This window comes from Molossus molossus, unplaced genomic scaffold, assembly GCF_014108415.1.
Source record: "Molossus molossus isolate mMolMol1 unplaced genomic scaffold, mMolMol1.p scaffold_m16_p_12, whole genome shotgun sequence".
Lineage (NCBI taxonomy): Eukaryota > Metazoa > Chordata > Mammalia > Chiroptera > Molossidae > Molossus > Molossus molossus.
In genome coordinates this window covers 91,117,738-91,131,074 of record NW_023425347.1, presented here as the reverse complement: position 1 = coordinate 91,131,074, position 13,337 = coordinate 91,117,738, and the positions used below count along the sequence as shown (strand labels likewise).

Here is a 13,337-nt window from a genome sequence, read left to right as displayed (position 1 = left end):
AAATTTTTAAGATTTAATACAATTCAGTTAATTTACCAATATCACCAAGGCTTAGGTCTCAGGTTACCTTATTTGTCTCATTAGCCAGAATTCATCATAACCCTTAACTGAAAACTAATCTAAAATGCCTTAATGGTCCAGCCGGTGTGGCTCAGTGGTTGAGTGTCGACCCATGCACCAAGAGGCTGCCGGTTTGATTCCCGGTCAGGGCACATGCCCAGGTTGTGGGCCTGATCCCTGGTGGGAAGCATGCAGGAGGCGGCCAATTGATGTTCTCTCTCATCGATGTTTCTATCTCTCTCTCCCTCTCAATTCCTCTCTCTCTAATACCACTAAAGGAAAAAAAATTTTTTTAATGCCTTAATGTCTTTGTTGGGTGCCTGAAGATTCTGAAGAGTATCATTCTCTTTCATTATTAAGACCTGTGTCAAAAAAAGAGAGATATTATATGATACACACACTAATATGGAGATGCCCGAGACCGCCACTAATAGGGTAGCCACTAACCACAGTGACTATTTACATTTAAAATTTAGTTCCTTAGTCACAACAGCCACATTCAAGTGCTCCACTGACATAAGTGGCTTATGGTTACCACATTGCAAGGTACTTCCATTATTGCAGAAAGTTCTATTAGACAGACTTGGCCTGGGTAAATCTCACCCATTGTTTAGGTTAATTGTAGCAAGATGTAAACTTACTGGCAGGTTGATCAAGTTTTACTATTGATGCTTGTAGTGCATAAAGTGCTTGCAGTTCCTTCTCTGTATCCGAGTCAAGGTATTTGAGTAAGATCGGCACTCTCTGCTTGATAACAGCAGTGTCCACTCGGAAGGTGGAACAGTCAGCTAGAGGTGATAGAAGAACTAAGCATTAGATTTAGGGAATTAATACACAGCCATTTTCAGTTTCTGAGTCATTAAGTCACATATGACTCTATAAGGAAGGAGGAAACAAGAGGGTCCAAGGCAGAGATTTTGAAATTCAAAATGTTCTGAAATTCTTAATGGGACATTCTTTCTGAAATAATAAAAGAACATGGAGAGGATTATATATTCTGTGTGCCGGGTTCCCTCAAGAGCTGTGTACCCAAGTCTTTATCTTTAGTCAAACATACAGTGGTTTTTATGGCATTCCAAACTAGAATCGGAACATTAGAAGGGAAATTAGGGTGATAGTTCATGCAAATCTTTTCAGAAGGATAAAATAATTAGAACCACTTGATTATAAGGAGGATGAGGACTAACTGTGACAGTGGCCAACAACCTATCTGATCGAGGCCTTTTGGCAGAAGCACAATACAAAGGGGCCGAGGAAAGCACCCTCAGAGTCAAGGGGTAAAAGGTTTTATTTCCTCTGTGAATTGGCACTAGGACACAATCTTGTTTCTAAAAGCAGTTTTTATATTTTCCGACTCTGATTTTACAGTATCAAAGTCTTATGTTTCCATAGACAATGGAAATTATTTAAAAAATTTTAAGACTATGTAGCTTGTTTACCTCATTAAAGAACTAACATTGAAAAAACATTCATTGACAGAAAATCTTAAAATGACAATTCTGAAACTATCTTCAAAAATAATAAAGAGAGACCTAAAATTCTGAAGAACTTTTGAGCAGAAGAAAATTTTCCCCCTATTTCAGTGATAGATATGTGGATTTCTGTGCGGTTAATAGGATGATCTCATTAAATATTGTTAAATATTATAGGCAGCTTGGAATATTTAGGGTTTCTACCAATCCTAAAATCCTAATCCTATCTATCTATGAAATCCATCAACAACATTCAATGAAATTGTCTTATATAAGATCAACATAAAGCAGAAGCAGCAATTGGTATTTCTTTCTTCATTTATGTATTTATATAAAATGGCTTTCCTGTTAAGATTAGTCTTGATTGATATTAGTGGGTTAAGAATATTCACCCTGTTCATTAAAATTCTTGAATGGAAGGAGGAAGAGGCTTTGAATGTTGGCGGTGAAAAGTAAATTCACAAATTTTAATGTGAACTAAAAAAGCCACATGCAACCCAATACAATACAACCAAAGGCATGCAGTAGCTGCTCAGATCTGGGCTCTTTGCAGGCAGAGCAGCTAGTGGAGCCCTGCTTGAGGCAGCCAGGCGTTGGAGACAGAAGGGCACCCATAACTGAGCCATATAGGACAAGCTTTAAAGACAATACAAACTCAGGTCCAAATCATTAGTATTTAACACAGAGAGGATTTCAGATGTTAAGTTTTGCCTTTAGAAACCTTACTTACCTATTATAATAGCTGCTTTACAGACGGCTGTCATTAAAGCTCTAAGGAATGTAGGTGAACTCATCTGGCTTTCATCTAGGTTAGCCTGATATCAACAGGAAATGGAACAGTTAAAGATACTCTCACACAGCAGAGAAATTATTTCTCTTTAACTAAGTCTGGCACTAAGGGAAGATGGGGTCACACATTCAACTTTCTTGCAAAAATTAATCATTGAATTCACTGGAAAATACTTAGGCTACTGCCAGTTCTGACTGAAAATGTTGTCTAAGTAGCAGTATTTAGTTTTCAGGGGTGTGTTATCACTGCCTATCCTTTGCTTATTCTATAATACAGTGCTGTGTACTATATACATTTGTAAGTGCAATGATTTAAAAACATTATTTCCTCCTCAATAAATAACCTATATTAAGATGAGTTCTCCAAATCTATAAATTTGAAAGAACTATACCACAACCATAGTGTGGTTCAAGGCTACTTTTCTCAGTAAGATGCAACTCTTTTAGGTGTGCTAACACTGCTTTTCATCTTAATTTTAATGTTGAATTAGAGAGTAATCTCAAGCATCACCTCAAACAAATCCTTCACATGATGGTGGCAAAACAGATACTCTTTTCTAAGGATAGCAAAAAAATCTATTTAGAAGTATGTTAAGTAAATGGGCCCTAAACTTATTTTTTAGCTTGCTTCTCTTAATATCTTCTTGCTATAAAACACTGTCCTGAACTAGATGAGTAGCAAAAGGAAATGACAATTAAAAGAAGACATTTTCTAGGCAGGTATTTTAAATACTTATCAAAATTATGTTCCTTATGCCTGTGAACAGAATTAATAGTTGTCTCAGCTTGTTTTTTTAAAGGGTCAGTCTAAAAATGGCCATAAAAAAATTAAAGCTGTCATTATAAATTTCTGTGTTAGAAAGCTAGGAATTCCAAAGATATTTAGAGATAATCAATTTAATGTTTATGAATTTAAGAACTGACAGGATTAACTAGCAGCTTTCTCTTTGTCAAATACCTAACCTCAAATATCACTCGGGAGGAACTGGCAGTTTCTTGAGAGCAGAATTAAGAGTGCTAACAAGTGAGGTGGCCAGTTGTGCGGACACCGGCAGAGTCGAACATGGAGGGCTGTGTTACAGGAAGAGGCTTCATTACTGCTCTCCCCCAAGAACAGAGGCCTGTGCTGCACTACTGACAGCGAAGGTTGAGGATGGAGTGGGCAAGAGCCACACGTAAAAGATTTCAAGACGATGTATGTGTTCTAGTCAGCTGCTGTTTTATACCTCTTTTGAAAATATTTTATTTAGACTGAAGCAACGCTGGTCTAGCCCCAGAAATTACTTCAATGTCTGAACAATTATTTGTGAAGAACAGATGAGAGAATAAAAGCACACCATTACTTTCTGGCTCAACAATACTTTACAAACCAGTGGATGGAACTATTTCAAGCACTAAATTATCATTTGAGATCCCCATGGGATTAAATTTCAAGCAGAATCTGAGAAAAAGAAACGAATTAGAGTAATATAATTAGATAATAAATACCACATCCAAACCATTTAGCGGTTTCTTCTATTTTAAAGAAACAAACTGCATATTTTTTCTGCCAAATAAAGTTGAATCTTCAAGAGCAAAAAAGACATGAAGAAAATGTCAAGAACATTCAAGTATAGACGAAGCAAAGATGTCAACAAAAACGGGCAAGAAGAAAGGTGGATCTGCTAATTGGTAAACATAAGCAAAATCAGATTTATAATATTGGTATCAGAGCAACAAACATCTATATGAATTGGGAACTTAGTTACTATTGTTTTTGCTTTCTTGCTCCTTTATAAAGTCATCTTTATTAGGTATTAACTACATTCAGTAAAATTTACCCTTTGTCTTCTCTTTAAGAAGAATAATTGTTTGTCCAAAACAGACAAAATAAATAATGAGATATTTAAAAAATGAAGCCCAACATGGGTGAAGAGGTAAAATCAGCAACATTCTACAATATATGTGAAAACAAAAGACCAAACTGCTCATGATGGAGAGCTATGAAAAATCATAAAGAGAACGATGTTAAATATGCAAATAATGACCTGACATCTAAAAGAGAAAAGAAGGTATATGATGTCAATAACATACCAGCAAGCTTGATACGAGTCTATGCTACATTCGATAAGAAACTATCACATGAGGGAGTTAAAAGTGTTAGAAAGGAGTCCGGCCGGTGTTGCTCAGTGGTTGGGCGTCGACCCATGCACTGGGAGGTCACCAGTTCGATTCCCGGTCAGGACACATGCCCAGATTGTGGGCCCAATACCCAGTGGGGAGCAGGCAGAAGGCGGCCAATCGATGTTCTCTCTCATTGATCTTTCCCTCTCTCTCTCTCTCTCCCTTCATCTCTCTGATATCAATAAAGAAAAAAATTAGCCCTGGCCGGTTTGGCTCAGCAGTTAGAGAGTTGGCCTGTGGTCCAGAGAGATCCGGGTTCGGTTTCCGCTAAGGGCACGTACCTCGGTTGCAGTTTGTCCCCAGTCCTAGTTGGGTCGTGCGGGTGGCAAACACTCGATGTGTCCTTTTCACATCGATGTTTCTCTCTCTCTCTCTCTCCCTCCCACTCTATCTGGAACAAAAAATGGAAAAATGTCCTCGGGTGAGGATTAAAAAAGACAGAAAAAAATTAATAAAAAAAAAATAGTGGCAAAACCAACTTATTTTTTTTTAAAGCGTTAGAAAGAAAAGATGGTTATACTAAGAGGACTAAGTAAGTACATGAGAAACAAGTCATGCTAAACTAACCTTTCCTTCTCTGACTTGATTATTATGTGGTAGCTCAGATGGCTATAGGTATGACTCCTCTGGATTTTAGCAAGGCATTTGACAAATTATCTAATGATAGATATCTTCTTGTAGACAAGATGAAAAGGAGAACTAGACAGTAGAATGATGTGACATCATAAAAAGGTTAAGAGCTGTCCACGGGGGTAGGGGTGCAGTCTAGTCCCTGAAAGTATGCTGTTTTGTCCTTGGCCCCACCCCGTTCACATTTCACCCCTAACTTGGATGAGGGCACAGTTGGCATATTAGTGAAATGAAAGGAGACTACAAAGTGAAAAAGATGGCAAGCAAATTTCATGACCAAGTCAGAATCTAAAATGTTCCAACCGAGGAAAAAAAGTGTGTATTTTAAGAAGATGAACATAAACAGAAATAAATTTTAAAAACCCATTTTGGTTCAGAAACAAAATACGTAAGTTCAGAATGGTAGAGGATATCTAAACCATAGAACACAAAAGAGTGGGTACTACATCACAGAAAGAGCAATTTGAGTTTAGTGTGGTGAGCCTGCCAAGAGCACAGAGTCCAAAACAAAAAATAAAACCACCACTGAACTCTGTGGGACCACATCTGGTGATCGTGCTCAGTGTGATCACTGCTCATCTGGTGATCACTTCGAGAGTGATGTTGAAAATCCAGGTTATGTTTGGATAAGAGTAACCTAATAAGGGTCTGGATACTAAGACTTCAAGAAAGAATGAAAGAACCTAGAGAGGAAGACAGGAATACAATAATAGATTATCACAATTAATTAAAGGATTCCCAACTAGGCAAGATGATAGACTTATCTTGTATAGACATGGGAGAAAACAGATAAAAAATACATATTATCAGAAGTTTCATCATTTCTCAATGCCTAGGAGTAGTTCAAAAAATAACTAATTAGGAGGACTATAAAAGAGGATTTATAAAGAGGGAGAAGACTATGTTAGCCCTCCATGGCTTTCTTTCAACTTGGATTATTAAATGTTCCCATGGAAAATGTGCACGAATAAGACATACCTAAATAAACAAGAATTACTATTTAAAGGAATACAGTAACATATTAAAAACAGACAGGATCAATAGACTCCACAAGATAAATAAGGTATAAAATTTTCAGAAGCGTCCTGGCCGGTTTGGTTCAGTGGTTAGAGTGTTGGCCCGTGGACCGGAGAGTCCTGGGTTCGGTTCCCACTAAGGCACATACCTTGGTTGCAGTTTGTCCCCGGCCCTGGTTGAGGTCATGTGGGTGGCAGCCACTCGATATGTCTCTCTCACATATATGTTTCTCTCTCTCTCTCTTCCCCCCTCTCTCCTTCCCACTCTGTCTGAAGGTAAATGCAAAACGTGTCCTAGGCTGAGGATAAAAAACACAATTTCAGAAGGGAGTGTATTAAGCTAAACACCTTCATAATAACTACATATTGCTTATTAATTTTATTGAGGCTAGTATTTAATAAAATGTAAGAAAAGTTAGAAATGTGTGTGTGTGTGTGTGTGTGTATATATATATATATTTATATTTTTTTAATCCTCACCCGAGGACACTTTTGCATTTATCTTCAGATACAGCAGGAAGGAGAGAGGGAGGAAGAGAGAAAGAGAAACATCAGTGTGAGACTGCAACCGAGGTACATGCCCTTAGTGGGAACCAAACCCAGGACTCTCTGGTCCGCGGGCCAATGCTCTAACCGCCAAGCAAAACCATCCAGGGCTAAAAATGTATATTTTTAATGGTAAAATGTAGGGTATATCCTAAGCTAAGGAGAGACCCAGGAAAATGGCTTATGTTCTTAGTATTTTTATTTGACCTTACAAAAACTACGAATCTTACAAAAATAGGAACACAGCCTTAGCATTTCAAATATACATACATGTAAGAATAAAAACAAACTTCATTAAAGTTAAGAACTCCCATGAAGGGAAAGGCTGAATATGTGAATTAAAGAGATAGATCCCTCAGGAGTCTTTCTGACAAGCTATCAGGGAAGGTGACGCAGTCGTTATACCTCTACCCAGTCAAAGATCTGTTCATCATTTGCTTTGTCCTCAATAATGAGTTTCTCAAGTCGACTATATAGCTCTTCGGCAGAGAGCTCTTTCTTTGAAAGTGCTTCGGAGGAACAGGAACTGTCAGACTCTATAAAGTCCAACTTCTGAAACATAAAATGTTAAATATGTTGATATAAGTCAGTATTACTATCAGCCTGAGAGGAAAACAAAATCATCAGCGGTATCTTCTATTCTACACCAGATCAAAATAATCAGTAGAAGCCATTTTCTATTTATAGATCTGAAAAATTCTCACACCTCTATTCTTCTAAATATTCCCCCAACTTTTTATATTGTGTATTTCTGATTCTACTTAAAATCAAGCAAACAAACAAAACCCCTAGAACTCTTCTGGGTACGCGCACCTCCGTCACTCTGGGCTTGTCTTGCTCTCAGCGCTGTCCCATAGGGCCTTAGGCTCTTTTTTAAAAAGTTAATTTTTTAAAATTCATTTTTTCTTTCTACTCCTCAAACTGAGCAATTTCTTCTTTTAAAGCATTTTTATATGTTTAATGAGTTAATTTTCCAATGTGTTAGTAAAATTTAAAGCTTTAAAAAATAACTACAGGAACTTTTTTATTTTAAAAATTCAATGTTTCATAGGAAAATACAAGAAAATTCATTAGCAAAACAATAAAAGACCATAGCTTTTGCAAAAATTAAGGATGAATTTTCATGGGAGTAGACTAGTCTAAATCAGTGACTCCTGACTGAACAACCTCAACTGCCCTTTTTTCAAGTTTGCCAATTCTTTCTTCTGCCTGCTCAAATCTGCTTGAACCCCTTTATAGTAATGCACTGCTTTAATGACAGGGAGACAGTTTGAGAATTATGTCATTAGCAATTTCATTGTGCAAACACAGAGTGCTCTTATACAAACCCAGATGGTATAGCCTACTACACAGCTAGGCTATATGGTAAAGCCAATTGCTTCTAGGCTACCAAGCTGCACAGCATGTTACTATGCTGAACACTGCAGGCAAATGTAACTCACTAGTAGGTATTTGTGCATCTAATAAGCATATCTAAACCTTTCAGTGTTGGCGTTCATGCTATCAAACTTTTTAAGGAGCTTCTTGAGGTCTGTAAATACTTCTGTTAAAGCCTTCACTGTGAATTTTCTTGGAGGTTCTTCTTTTGCTTCTGCAGTTTTCTTTCTCTTGCTTCTTCTTCAGCGATGTTCCTGTTCTAGTATCAACAACTCTTCCTTGGTCAATTCCTCAGGAACTCCCTCCAGGATTGCTTCAATGTCATCCACATCCAGGTTAAAGTCGTTTGTCATCTCAGTCATAGCCTTGTTGATTTTCACAACCCTTACCCTACAATATTATGATTGCTACAGTGTTACAAGGTGACCAGAATTTTTCAGCTCCATTATAATCTTATGGGACCAGCACCATATATGTGGTCCAGCTTTGACTGAAATGGCATTAAGTGGTGCATGACCGTAGTGAATTTTTATATCGGGTATTGTAATTTTTCAGTTCCAGAATTTGTCTGGTTCTTATTCATTTCTACTTCTTTATCTATATTCCCAAGTTGAATATACAATGTTTGGGCTTCCTCAGGGATGGTTTCTGTCAGTTTATTTATTTATTAAAAAATTTTTTTGTTTGCCTTTATCAATTTTAGAGAGAGAGGAAGTAACATAGAGAGAGACAGAGAAACATTGATGAGAGAGAACACAGACTGGCCACCTCCTGCATGCCCCCCACTGGGATCTGACCCACAACCTGGGCATGTGTCCTGATTGGTAATTGAACCAACGACCTCTTGGTGCATGGGTCCACGCTCAACCACTGAGCCACACCAGCTGGACTGTCAGTTTCTTTTTTTATCCCTAGGAAGAAGCATGTTTTCCTGTTTCTTTGTGTGCTTTATAACTTTTTGTTAAGAACTAGACATTATGAATATGGTAATATGGTAACTCTGGACATCATAATCTCCCTTTCCAAGAAATGTTGCAGTCATCTCTTTGATGACTTTTAGACAGGGACTACATTCCTTCTTGTATGTGGTCATTGAAGTCTGATTCACTAACTCTGATTCACTAACTCCACCGTCAGCCAGTGTGACCTTTCAGAAACTTCAGTGAATGACTGGATCCAGTGGGAAAAAGAGAGGGGTGTAGGGAAGACACAAGAGTATTCTGTTTCAATTATTTGATAGACACTATCCAGGAAGCTGCTTTTAGCCTGAGGTGTTGAAACAATGGCCAGGTCCTGCACTGGGCTCTCAGTGAGCTGACAGGCAGATTAAAAGACACACACCAATCTCTGGAAGACAAGGTTTTTACTGCTCAACCTGGCGGAAAAAAAGAGGTGCCTCTGCCTTCCCAGCTGTCTGCCACAGGGCTGGGGACGGCTATGTAAAATACTAAAAGTACCATAAATTTACCATCCTCTTTTTTTCATCAAGCATTCCCCTGGTGTTGGTCGTGCATAATTCCAATAGTTGATTCTAACAGATGTTGTCAGCTTAGTAGTTGTTTTAGTGGAGGAACTTACTATGGAGCTTCTTATTCCATCTTCCTGACATCCATATGGTGATTTTTTAAATGTTAAACCAACTTTACATTCCTGTGATAAACCCTACTTGGTTATGATGTATTATTCTTTTTATATATTGTTTGAGTTGATTTGTAAAAATTTTCTTAAGCAATTCTCTATGTTAATTAGGAATTTGGTTTATAGTTTTCTTTTTTGGTCTGGTTTTGTTTATCAAAGTAATACTGGCCTCCTAGAGTGAGTTGGGAAGTAGTCTGTCCTCCAATTATCTGGTAAAATCGGTATAGAATTTTTGCAGATCTGATATAATTTCTTCCTTAAATGTTTGGTAGAATTCACCAGTGAAACCACTGGGGCTGGAGTTTTCTTTGTGGGAATGTTTATAACTATTTCAAGTTCTTTAATAGGTAACATTCAGGTTATCTATTCTTTTTTTTTAATTCTTTAATTTTTCTTTATTGATTTTTCGAGAGAGAGGAAGGGAGAGAGAGAAACATCGATGACAGAGAACATCGACTGGCCACCTCCTGCATGCCCCCCACTGGTGGATCTGGCCCACAACCTGGGCATGTGCCCTGACCAGGAATTGAACCGGCGACCTCTTGGTGCATGGGTCAATGCTCAACCACTGAGCCACACTGACTGGGGCTGTGTCTTCTCTTTTTTTTTAAATAAATATTTTTAAATTGATTTTAGAGAGAGAGGTAGGGAGATAGAAAGAGAGAGGGAAACTTCGATGAGAGAGAACATCAAATGCCCACCTCCTGCATGCCCCCCACTGGGGATCAGGCCCACAACCTGGGCACACATCCTGACCTGGAATGGTACCGGCGACCTCTTCGTGCATGGGTCGATGCTCAACCACGGAGCCACACTGGCCAGGCTGTGTCTTCTCTTTTAATTTATTTTCCTGATTACTCTGTCTAGAGCAGTGATTCTCAACCTTCCTAATGCCGTGACCCTTTAATACAGTTCCTCATGTTGTGGTGACTCCCAACCATAAAATTATTTTTGCTGCTACTTCATAACTGTAATTTTGCTACTGTTATGTCTTAGGTGCCCCATGTGAAAGGGTTGTTCGACCCCCAAAGAGGCTGCGACCCGCAGGTCTAGAGGTTTATCAAGTTTATCTTCTCTAGGAATCAGCACTGGACTTCACTGACTTCTCTCTATTGTTTTTGTTTCACTGAGTTCTGCATCTTTGTTATTTTTTCTATTTACTTGCCATTCTTCTTTTTCTATTTTTGTAAGGCTGAAGCTGAGGCCACTAATTTGTGACCCACTTTTCTAAATACAGGTGTTGAGTGCTATAAGTTTCACTCTAAATACTGCTTTAGTTGTATCCCACCTATTTTTATATGTTGTTTTCATTTTCATTCAGTTTAAAATAATTTTTATGACCTTTTATGATTTTTAATTTGATGCATCGGTTATTTAGAAGTGTGTTAAGTTTCCAAATATGCATTGCCCTCATTTTTAAAGGTTAGTTTAATTTTTACATTTTTAAAATATGTTTTTTATGATTTTATTTTTAGAGAGAAAGGGAGAGACAGACACATCGGTGTGAGAGAGAAACATCGATTGGCTGCGTCCAACACAACTCCTACTGGGGATCAAGTCTGCAACTCGGGCACATGCCCTGACTGGGAATCGAATTGGCGACCTGTTGGTACATTGGTCACCACTCAACCAATGAGCCACACTAGCCGGGCTAAGTCTTTTAAACTTTATTTTTTTATCTATAACTAATGAATGCACAGTTGAAGTGGACTTACGAAGACATCTTGACCATGACTCCTATTTTGGTCTAATTTTAATGACTAGAATGTTAATAAAATCATTGTCATTTACTCTATAAAATAGACCTACTATGGTTGGCCCTTGAACAGAATGGGGAGTTAGGAGAACCAACCACCTGTGTGGTCAAAAATCTGTGTGTAAATTAAACTGGTCCTCCACATATACATATTTCTAACCGTGAATTAAACAAATCCATACAATCAAACAGGAAGGCACAAGTCTTGTTCTTACCTGTTCCAAGAGAAAATTATGTACATCTTCACCTTCTGGTAAATAGTCCTTCCAGCTGAGGTCAGCCTCCCTCCATAAGGCTCCCACTTTCTTATGGCTCTGAAACAGAGATAAGTCAAAATCCATTTACTTTTACAATGGCAAGAGAAAAAAATAGAGTGCAAAACTGTTAAGACTGAAAAATCAAAACCTTCCCTTGCTGATATGAAGTTAATGTCTTACGACTCTTAGCATTTAAACTGAGATGTCTGAGTGTATGTACATATAATGGTAAATGACTGAAGTATAGCTGTTTAAGGTTTAATAATTTATTTTACTGTATGATTAATATGGGGATCTGCAAGCTGGTACTTGGAATTTATGAATATAATCACCTAAAAAGAGACCAAAGCACGGAGTTAACAAATTCAACACTGTCTCTTTTCCTAGACAGTGTGATAAGTATCTGCTATTAAAGTCATTCAACAAGCTTCACTGGTACTCCTCTCTGTAGATCACGATTATGCTGCCTAACATGAGAATGAGTAAGAAAGTTGTTGCTCCTGAGCCAGGAGTATTTCAAAGGGGAAAAAAAAGCACAGGTTGAACCCAAGAGAGAGAAGAGCTGTTGTCATTTGGAAAACTGACGAGGAGGTGCAATTCCACCTCTTGAATAAAGTCGTAGTGATAAAGGAAAATGTCAGGCTTTGAGGATACAGCTGTCATCTACAGAACATGAATTAATTACTTCATACAGTAACTTGCCCGAGGCATAACCAATAACTTGGTAGAGCCAGAATATAAACTCAGACTATCAGACTGCAGAGTTTATGCTCTATTAGAATTTCATTTTAGTTTTAGAAATAAAAGTTAACAAAAATTTGAGTTTTAAATAAGGACTACAGTCAAGTAGGTGGGAGAGAAGAAGGGATTTTTTAATCTGCAATTAGGGTTCAATAAAACTTTAGTGCCAGCAAGCAAAGACAATTAATAGCAAATAGCTAATCAATTAGAACTAGAGTCCAGGCTATTTAGTATACCTATCTATGAATAACTATTACACAAATGTAATACAGAAAGACTTCTATAGATTTTGAGGGAGAAATAAACTGAAATTTTTTTTATCAATGCCTATAAAACAATGAAAGCTATCATTCAGTATTTGTGGGTATGTTCTGAATAAGTCAGAAATCACTCTATAATTTTAATGCCTGAGTTCTGTTTTGTTTTGACATTTTTCACCCCTTTGACATTTTTCATTCACCTTTGTGATGCTACACCTCTTTCCCAAACCAAACCCTCTTTGACCTCTACTATAGCACTGACATACTCTTTTGAAACTACTGGTTTAGACTTGCCTGTCTCCCTCTCCAGTTTATAAATTCCTTGAAGGTTTAGTTTTCTTTGTAGACTGAGATCCTAAACACAGAGCTTTGCAGAGAATTATGTAGTATTTATTAAACTAAAATCAATTTAAGATAGAAATTCACAATCCTGCAGAATCATTTTTACCACCTATTTGTAATCAGATTACCTAGCCCAGATCCAAAAATAATAAAATCAATAAAAAAAAATTCTCACCTGAGTATATGTTTTTATTGATTTTTAGAGACAGAGAAAGTGAGAAACATTGATGTGAGAGAGAAACCTTGATAGGGTACATTTGTACAGGCCCTGATCAGGGGCTGAACCCACA

At 37.6% G+C, this 13,337-nt stretch overlaps 1 protein-coding gene across 7 annotated transcripts in view; it reads right to left on the bottom strand.

Annotated features, from left to right (window-relative positions):
- EIF4G3 (eukaryotic translation initiation factor 4 gamma 3) overlaps nucleotides 1-13,337 on the bottom strand; it is a 319,284-nt gene that overhangs the window by 3,092 nt on the left and 302,855 nt on the right. For all 7 annotated transcript variants that reach the window (XM_036256518.1, XM_036256520.1, XM_036256521.1 and 4 more), the window contains 4 exons: nucleotides 11,663-11,761; nucleotides 7,082-7,228; nucleotides 2,263-2,347; nucleotides 702-848 (listed from right to left, as the gene is read on the bottom strand). In XM_036256518.1, coding sequence (XP_036112411.1) covers nucleotides 702-848; nucleotides 2,263-2,347; nucleotides 7,082-7,228; nucleotides 11,663-11,761 — 478 coding nt within the window. The remainder of the gene's footprint in view (nucleotides 1-701; nucleotides 849-2,262; nucleotides 2,348-7,081; nucleotides 7,229-11,662; nucleotides 11,762-13,337) is intronic.